The sequence below is a fragment of the Carlito syrichta genome, unplaced genomic scaffold (genome assembly GCF_000164805.1).
Source record: "Carlito syrichta isolate Samal-C Ts95f unplaced genomic scaffold, Tarsius_syrichta-2.0.1 Scaffold246489, whole genome shotgun sequence".
Classification (NCBI taxonomy): Eukaryota; Metazoa; Chordata; class Mammalia; order Primates; family Tarsiidae; genus Carlito; species Carlito syrichta.
In genome coordinates, this window is record NW_007190585.1 from 29,722 (window position 1) to 39,838 (window position 10,117).

The 10,117-nt window shown below is 37.0% G+C and overlaps 1 protein-coding gene across 3 annotated transcripts in view; it reads right to left on the reverse strand.

Annotated features, from left to right (window-relative positions):
* Nucleotides 1-214: 214 nt before the first annotated feature.
* Nucleotides 215-10,117, reverse strand: part of RLIM (ring finger protein, LIM domain interacting) — a 28,801-nt gene continuing 18,898 nt past the window's right edge. For all 3 annotated transcript variants that reach the window (XM_008051930.2, XM_008051929.2, XM_021709511.1), the window contains 2 exons: nt 9,181-9,264; nt 215-7,487 (listed from right to left, as the gene is read on the reverse strand). In XM_008051930.2, coding sequence (XP_008050121.1) covers nt 5,863-7,487; nt 9,181-9,264 — 1,709 coding nt within the window. In that variant the 3' untranslated portion in view covers nt 215-5,862. The remainder of the gene's footprint in view (nt 7,488-9,180; nt 9,265-10,117) is intronic.

Sequence of the window (10,117 nt, forward strand, 5' to 3'; positions counted from 1 at the left end):
TGGCAATCTACTTGAAACAAGGACATCTTAGTAGTGTAGGCAACATGTTTAAGAGGGTCAAGGTAGGAATGGAAAATAAACTGTACAAGCATATGTGTATATAAGGTTTTGTACAGAGAGGTCAAGCAAGGGTCAGGGCAATGGTAAGAATACAAGAAACAGCAAAGATGCACCTACTTAAATGTCATTCACATAAATCTTTCCAGGTTTCTTGTATTGGAATATGCTTTAATCTTTTATTTTACCACTCAAAGGTTAAGCCACTCAACTACACAATACATAAAATGAAAATTTTATCACATAAACCAGTACCTGGCTACACTCATAGAGCAGTGATGAAAATAAAAATCAAGGTTGCACTGTAATTCCACTTGATTCTAAAAATCAAGTCATCTGACATTGGTTTGAAGCAACAGAATGAATGTTTAGCAGATTCCCCCTTTAAAGAAAAACCCAAGGAGAGATGATCAAGCACAAATGATCACTTCATGCATTTTATTGATAGTCTATATTTTAAATCTGCAGTATGACATCTTACATAGGGAAAAAGCTTCTTCCTAAAAGATAACTATTAATAATCAAACCAGCTTTAATATGACTGACCTTTCAAGGTCCTGTTTTGCATTAAACAATTTTTAGCAGGGTGTAAAGCATTGTACAACTCCCACCCCCAAAACAAAACAAAAAACTGGGTACATTCTCAAAATTTAATACAGGGCTTCCCAACCAGGAGTCTGCTGGATAAACATTGGAGAAGGGTGTTATGCTCAGGTTTAAATGGAAAGAAAATGAGAAACCAAATAAAGCAAGTCAAGCAAATTCACTTCACTTTGTGCTCCTGTTTTTTGAGTCTCTCCCAGAGGTCAGGAAGCCCCGGTATAACAATCACTTCAGTCTTTATAGAACATACATTTATGTGCTTCGTGTTCAAAGACATAAAGGCAGCCTTTGTTACTGTTCACCCTTCAAATCCCTTCAGGCTCTTACAGGCTTCAGAAAGCTTTCCAAGATTGCTACCAGATTCTTTATGAATCCAAGTAAACATCTATACCAAAGCAGCTCTTCCTCGGAGAAGATAAAACAGGCACAGATACATAACCAGGCCTACTGCGTACCTAACTCAACTTGATACCTGATCACATGGCCCCACATCTTTAAAAGCAGCACCAGGGACAAATGGAGCTATTAAGAGGTAAAATCCAAACAATGGACAGTTAAAACACATACAAATCAGTTAAAAGAACATTAGTAATGGGGCACTAAATTGAGTTAAGGCTGGGTAGCTGGTTCAACCATACCTTAATATTGGAATAAATCTGCAAGATGAGGAACTGATACAGGAACCTTGAAATAAAGAGGCACAGTGGTATGATGGGGTTCACTTTCACTGCATGTCTCTAAGATACCTACTACTCAACCCAAGTGACTGTAAAGCAGCTTGTGTAACTTTAGTAAACAAATCCTAATCAAAATCAAGCATCTAACTAATTTTTAGAAGGTTGGAGGGTATACCTATTTCCTTCAGATATGAATCAAAACACGAAGACAATTATAAAACTGATACCAACTGTTCTGTGATTAACACCCTGATAATAGTTTTAGTGAATGCTGTAGACTTGAAGATACAAACTAGGGTTACTTAAATAAGATCACTTACTTGTTGGGAGTATTAGATAATATTTTAGAACTGTTCCAGTTAAGGAAAATAATTATTCATCTCAGAATGCCAAAAATTCTAAGGGGCAGGTACTGAACTCACAGCTATCTGTAAATGCTATTAGAAATCTGATTTAAAAATAAGTGAAATACCAGTTCCTCAGACCTTGCACTTTCCAATGCGAGATGTTACATCAATTTACATTTTGCAATGTTTTTTCAAAAGCACATAATTTACTAGTTAGCGCAATGAGTTACAACACTGTTATTGAATATTAAACATACCGAAAAATTATACTATACTTAAGGAAAAAACACACCTGACACTTTTAACATGTGCCTCATCAATTTCTTGCATTACTAAGGTACAGGACATTTCAGAAAGTAACAATCAGCATAGTCTTTTAAGACTAAGGAAGAATAAAAGTGCCCTTCAAACATGGCTTCTATGTACTTAATATTGGTCAAACATTTGACAGGGAAGCCAGTAAGGTAAAACTTAAAAAAAAAAAAAATAAGGCAGATCACAATTTTTTTTTTTTGTTCACAAAGGAACAAAAGAGAAAAAAGGGAGAATTTAAAAAAACCTCCATCTTTAAAAGAAAAATATTAACAACCACAAGGTGCCACTGTATTCTAGAATGCTGTAAAAATGGCCCTTTAAGAGGCATTTTGCAACATTTACCTCCCTATATCACATGGGCATTTGGGGAGCTAACTGAAAGTTATGGCTGATGCTTGACCCATTTCATGTCGTGGACACTTGGGAAGCAGGTGATTAACTATTAAGTGATAACCCTTCATAAATATGAGACACTGACACTAGGAGAGAACACTTGGCACAGAAAAGACATGTTGTCCTGGGGGCAAAAAACATTACTTGAGATAACATGTATAGCTAACCAGTTTCCTAAAGTCTGGATGAATTCCAATGATTATGTTCTTAAAGATTGTGTGTGTGTGTGTGTGTGTGTGTGTGTGTGTGTGTGTGTGTGTGTGCATGCACATGTGTATATACACACATATATCTCCTGGTGCTAAAGGTTTTCTTATGAACTGTACAGCTACCTACATTCCAACACTAATGTGAATACTTTTCTCAATTCCCACCTCCCTTAACATCACTGAGGTATAGTTAACATGTTCTTTTTAGAGCAAATATTCCAAATTAACATCATGGTTCATCTTCTAGTGTTGCTACAGATAAAGTCTGTACACTTTTAACGTTATTAACTCGTTCAATTTTGGTTCTAGTAGTACTAATAAATCTCAACCTTGTCAGCTGTTCAGAGTTAAACAAAACACTTCAAATGTTTCAGACTAGTAAGTGAATTTTAAAAACCATCTGAAATATTCAAAGAAATTCAGGTTTTAGTACTTTTCCCTATGCTTTAAACAATGTAAACCCCCATATTGTTTTTTCTTGTTCCTGTTAACTGCATGAAGTTCAAACCAGAAGCTTTCTGTAATAAAGAAAAAGTGCAAAGATACAAAATGAAATGTAAAGTCTTTTGCAAGAAACGCTCCCTCAAGAATAGGTGTTTGGATGCTGGTGAGAAAAAAAGATTTTTGTTTTTCATTGTGTATCTGACACCTACATCTGACCTTGTCTTCAATGTCCACAACACAAGTAATAAGTATATATTAGTCATGGACTCCACAAAATAAAAAAGTAGCAAATTTCATTAAAATACTTGCATTCATTCTACATAATCCAATGGAAATCAATGAACATTACTGAAAAAGGTGTCCACGTGCATATGTCCAATATGTGCATTCTACTGAAGGCTAAAAACTTTCTATTTCCAGTGTTTATGAATAGCTTCAATATCTACATTCATAACCAGCACTCTGCTTGAGTTACCTCTTACTTTAATACTTCACAAATGAGTAATACATCTTGGGAGGTTAGGGAGGTACCTGTTATCAGTGACTTCCTTTTATGCTTAGAATGTGCTGCAATTGTTTTTAAACTATTAAAAAATGAACACCCCTATAATGGAACATTTTATGCCAAGAGGAAAATGGATTTCTTTTTTAGCCAATTGGGACTACCCTGCAGATCTGAAAACTATAGATTACACCCTTAGAGGAAAGGAGACAAGGAGGCTCACAAATATCAAGGAATCCTGACTTTTACATTGACAATTTTTTAAAAAGATAAAATGTATTACATAAGCGCCATAAACAGTGAAATCTGCTTATATTAAAAAAAATAAGTGAAGCTTTGTTTGGACATTATTTCCTTGCAAGAGCAGTACATATCCTTAGTAAACAACTACCATATTTACAAGTTAATTTTGATACTTAAGTAGGATTGAAAGCCAGAAGAAAACATGAAAGAATGAGCTTTGAAATAATCTTTACAGCTAAGTTGATAACAGTGAAGGTAGCCATATAATTCCTAAAGCAGACTTGTTTACTTTGTAGAGTATTTGACTATGTCTGGGTAGTTAGCTCACTTTGTTAAAGGCCAAGGACATGCTCAATCCCTCTTTTGGCCTCTTAGCCTTTCCCAGAAAAGTAAATATCTGCTCCATAGTCAGACTAATCCTAACCCCAACCAGTCTCAAAAGAGAAATTAGGCAAGAGTACTGGGCTTATCACAAAGCTATTGTTACTACTAAGATAACATAAAGTGCATGTCCATAGATAGTGGGTCAGCAGTCTCATCTTCAAATATGGGCAGCACAATTAAAATCTGAATTTCAAATAATCTAACATGACTCACTTTCAACAAATGATAAAAATTCCTTAATTTTCAACTGGTCTTTAAATGTGAGATGTTAGGTCTGTGTTAGAGATATAGTAATGAAATATTAACAAGTGTGCACTGGTACCTTAAATGACAAATCTCGAAAACAACACAAATTCGAGACTTTCCTATTAGCACACACATCTGTACCAACTAAAATTCATATGCTAAAAGTGGTTTATAGTCTCTTTCCTCTACCTTTTTTTTTTTTTTGAGGAGCAGACTTATAAAAATATCAATTTAACCTGTGCTAAGTGGTAGTGGTTATTTTTTTTTCCCCAAAGCTCTGCCAAATTTGCTGATCTGCTTCATCTACTCAGGTGAAATACCAGGTCAAGCTGATGCTGCTGCTCTCACCATATGAAACCAGTTCATGCCTGCATTATTACTGTCTTCATAAAAGCTTTAAATTCTTCAGAGCAGTTTTCTTTACTCCTCCCCATCTTTCACTTCCGGCCTAAATCAAAGCTAAAATACACCATTTCCATTGGTCGTTAATGCAGCTTGATTCTGCTTTGTCCTTTCCTTTGCATGTCACAGTAGCTGTTCACATACATTAAGTATTACAGATATGTTCTGCTCTTGACATCTACACACTTACAAAAGCAGCTTTGTACTTTGTTTGGTGTGTTTTTTTTTACTACGTTGGCTCACAAAAAGCAGTTTTTTCTCATTTCTAAGCATGGTACTTTACAATTTTTAATGCATTAATACAACAGTGCATTGGAAAAGTACTGAGCCTCTACAAAATAGCTTTACATTTTTAAACAAATGAATGTGATTTTTTTCACTTACACAAGCATAGGCTTTTTAATATTTCCACAAGATAAATATCTCAATTAAACTATAAGCTCACTCTACAGTGTGCCACAGTGATGGGCTTAGGAGAGTTATCCACTTACAAAGATCCTAAACTTAGTGTTATTTACATTGACATGTTCAGTATCACCTAGTCTGAAAGGTGAACAAACAATATTCAGAATGTGGCTGAATTTTTGTCAATTAATAACTGGGAATGATATAGCTTTAAGTAATCACTTATGAAACACATACCATAACATAGTCTAAACTGGGAATTTCCTTTGCCCCTCTCTCCTATGGCATGGGAAATTTAAAGATCAACATGAAACAGGAGCCATTGCTAAGGCAGATCTTTTAAGATTAATAAAGGAGAAACTGACAAAAGTATTTGATAAATTTATCAGTAACAGACACTACCAATTCAACTGGTACTGAACTCAGATTTTTAGGTCCTAAACGTTGCTTTTTAAGTATTTCCTTTTATTCTGGAACAGAAACTGGAGAAAGGACAATGATTCCTTCAGAAAGCAATGACTCAATTCAGGTTGTTACTTTACACTTAAGCACCACTCAAAAAGTGGACATAAAAGCAAGTGATTCCTGTTTGCCCATCACTATACCAGCTACAAAAATGAGAGTTCAGATCTTAATTACACAACACTTTCTCTGTTACCTGAAGCTAAGACTGCTCTGCGACAAATAGGACAGGTAGAATTCTCTGATAACCAGCGATCGATGCAGTGGACATGGTACTCATGGGAACAAGGTAGTTTACGAAGTTTGTTGCCTTCTGTATACTCTGTAATGCAAACGCTACAGGTTTTTAATGCATCGTTTTCACCAAAACTTCTCATTGCCAAGTTGTCAATCTGTTCTTTGGTGAGTCCTCTAGGTTGGTCATCATCATCCTCATTTAAGAGGAAAAACTGAGCCAGACTAAGGAAGGGCAAAGAGCCACTTTCATCAAATGTGACGGGGGCCCTATGGCGACCCTCTCGCCTGGTACCTGATGAGCCTGATGATGAGCTTCCTTCGTTACTGCCTTCAAACACCTCAGAGCTAGTTTCTGAACTTTCACCACTGGAACTGGAACTAGGACTAGAACTAGAACTTGAACTGGAACTTGAACTGGAACTCGAACTGGAACTCGAACTGGAACCAGAACTACTGCTACCACCAGAACCCCCTCTTCCATTCCGTGACTCTGCTCTTTCCATATTTCGACTTGGGACTGAACCACTAGGTTCTGAATCGCTATCACTGTACATAAAGTAGCTTAACTCACCAAAACCTGTCATTATCTGCCTTAACATGGTCTGAATTGCAACAGATGTAGTCTCACTTAAACCAGTATTTAAGATTCTACGAATGGGAATTCTGATGGTACTGACATAGGTTCTCACACCTGCCCGCTCAGAACGTGAAAAGGTACGCCTAAAACCTCCTCGTTCACTTTCGTAAGTGACAGTATTGTTTGGTGTCTGAGACCTAGACCGAGTTCTGCTAGCTATGCTGTCTCTCTGCCGATATTCTCCAGGACGAACTCTTCTTACTTGAAGATCAAGGACTATGGTTGGAGGTCTCTGTCCTGATCCTGTAGATTCACCATTGCCAACTGTGTCTGAAGAACCTGCTCCTTGAGAGGCATTTCTTGCCCCAGAAGCTGCAAAAAGACCTCTACTTAGCAACTCAGGTCCAGATATTTGCTGTCTCAATGTCACATGATGTCGGGTTCTAGAACTTCCCTCAGTCTCATTTACCAAAGGATGCTCAAAAGTCTGAGATGAGATACTATGATGAGATCTTCGTGGCATTTCACTCATTGGATGCAGAGGTGATCTACTTCTTTCAGCTCTGGCTCTGGTTCTCCGATGGTCTGGACTCCTGCTTCGTGCTCTCCTCTGACCTCTGGTAGGTGGGACTTCTCCCGTTAATGCTTCAGATGAATTTCGTTCTGATCTAGAAGGCCTTGCAGATGTTGATTCAGATCGTGAATTTTCCACTTGCCTTTGGCTGTTGTTTTCCATATTTTCTCCACTAGAACGTCTTGTAGATGGCTCATTTTCATTCTCTGGATTTTGGCTCCCATTATTACGGTTAACATTGATCTCTAAACTGAATCTGAAATCACCACTGTTTGGATTAGTCCGGCTCACTGCTCTCCAAGATTGGTTTCCTCTTTGTCCACTTCTTGTTGTATTTCCAGTTTGTCTGACAGAGTTAAGCCAGTCTATTATAGAGTCACCATTAGACACATCATCTGAAGAGTCTCCACCTGTTTAAAACAAAGGAGTGGGAGAGGAAGAAAAAGGAACTACTAAAATTAGGACAATCATATAACAGTGCTCTGAAACTTTGTACTAAGAACTTTAAAATTACGAACATATTTCACATTTACAGATTTTTACAAACCACACAGCATAGATTTATAAGTAAAAGCAGTAAAATTCTAATTCCATTGGAAAAGAACAAGCTATAATTGGGAAGTTTAGGGAATTATTTTATTTTTAATAAAATCTGGAAGAAGTCTGTTTTCAGTATTTCTTTGTATACAGAGCCTAGCATACCACTTTGGGACCATAAGAAGATATTTTTTCAGCCCACTGCCAAAACACTAATGTAATCAAGCTAGGTAAATAAACATTAGTTAAGGTACAGTACTAGTATTTTAGTTCAAATTATATTCTGTCAAATTTTCTTTTATTTGTTTTTTAATATACATATATTTTTATTTTAAAATTGTGGGGTACAGTTAAGGGTTAGGTGTACAAATTTTGTCAAATTTTCATTAGTCTACAACATCACTTCTAGGCCCTAGGCTTATGTGCCTTTGATTATTTTAAAATGTAGTACTACTGTAGCCATAGCAAAATATAAACAAGGTTTATAGGTTTAAAAATATTTGAGTATCTTTTTTCTTGAGTCGAGGTCTCACTGTGTTGCCTAGAATGGAGTATAGTGGCATGATCACGGTTCACCGCAGTCTTGACCTCTTGGACTCAGATGATCCTTCTACCTCAACCTCTGAAGTAGCTGGGACTATAGGTGTGCACTACCATACCCAGCTGATTTTTTGAGTTTTTGTAGAGAAGAGGTCTCACTGTTACCCAGGCTGGCCTCAAATTTCTAGGCTCAAGCAATCCTCCTGCCTTGGCCTCCCAAAGTGCTGGGATTACAGGTGTGAGCCACTATGTCTGGTCCTGAGTATTTCTTAATGTTACTAAGACTTTAAATTGACATGAAATTAAAGATCAGATCAAATAAATAGGTTGAACACTGAGTAGAACATATAATGGTATATTCAAGAACCAAACTTATCATATCATCTAAGTTACATAGTCAAATTCCTATTTCACATTGGAAGTGAAACTCCAGACCTGAGTAGAGCAAGATTTCTTAACAGTGACACTACTGACGTTTTAAACCAGTTAATTCTTTGCCTTGGGGACTGTCAGAATGAGACATCATTATGGGATTATCATGGGATGTCAGAATGTTTAGCAGAAACCCTGCCCTCTACACACTAGATGCCAGTAGCAAACCCCCAGGTGTGTCAACCAAAAATGTCTGTAGACATTGCCAGTGCCCCCTAGGGGGCAAAATTATACCATTAGGAACCACTGGGTTAGAGAATGTAGCATTTCTTTTTGCTCGTGAAGAAGTCACATGTTTAAAAAGAAAGAATTAAGTAGGAGAAAATTTCAATGAAGGTGGAAAATAAAAAAAATCACTAGGCCATTTTTCACAGTGTCTCAAGTAACACAAATAGTTCAAAGGTGAGGCAGGAAAAAACATGCTGATATTTTCAACAAATATCAAGAAAATGCCATTTCTCTTCTTATGAGCAGTTACTTAGCACTAAATTAATTTAATTAAATGATGCCATTTCTGGATAATCTTTGGCTGACATTTACTATTATAAAGTTTCTATCATTCCATCCTCTACCCCCACTCCAAACAAAACATACCTCTATTTTCATCTGAGTTTTGTGGTGGCGGGCCCTCTTTAATCTGTTGTAGTCTTCTCAGCAACTCTTCCTCAGTACTTTCACCTGAAAGTTTAACAATATCCGCCAAATTACAAATGAAAGCCAGTGACTCTTACAACATACAAATATCACAGGGCAAAGACAAGATTAGATGTATGACAATCAAATACTTTATCAGTGACCCACAGCGATCTGACACAAAATGACACAAAATTTATATTTTTAAAAGTCCAGTGAAGAGAAAAATTTTTAAAAACTAAAATTACAAAAACAAAACAAAACAAAACAAAGAGAAAAGAAAACCTGTGACTCTTAAACCTCTGAGATAAAAACCAAGAAATGGCAGGGCATGGTGGCTCACGCCTATAATCCTAGCACTTTGGAGGTGGAGGTGAGGACTGCCTAAACCCAGGGGTTTGAGACCAGTCTGGGCAACTTGGAGAGACCTTGATTCTCAAAAAACAAACAAAAAAAATTAGCTGGGCATGGTGGTGTGCACCTGTGGTTCCAGCTACTTGGAAGGCTGAGGAGGAAGGATCACCTAAGCCAGGCAGGTTGTAGCTGCAGTGGCCGTTGAGTGTGCCACTGCACTCCTACAGCCTAGGCGACGGAGTGGGACTCTAACTCAAAAAACCAAAACAAAACAAAACAAGAATACCCCCAAGAAATGAGTAGGAGTCTGGGAAAAATTCACTTCTTTGGAGACATATTAAAACTTGTTTTTTACAAGGGTCTTTCTAGTTTACAAAATACTTTTGCATATAATATCTAATTTTTTAAAGTTGCAATTCTGGGAAGTAGATATTGTTATTTGCAATTTTTTTTTTTTTTTGAGTTAGAGTCTCACTCTGTCGCCCAGACTGGAGTGCAGTGGCCACTCCCGGCCACCGCAGCCTTGACCTGCTGGGCTCCGGCG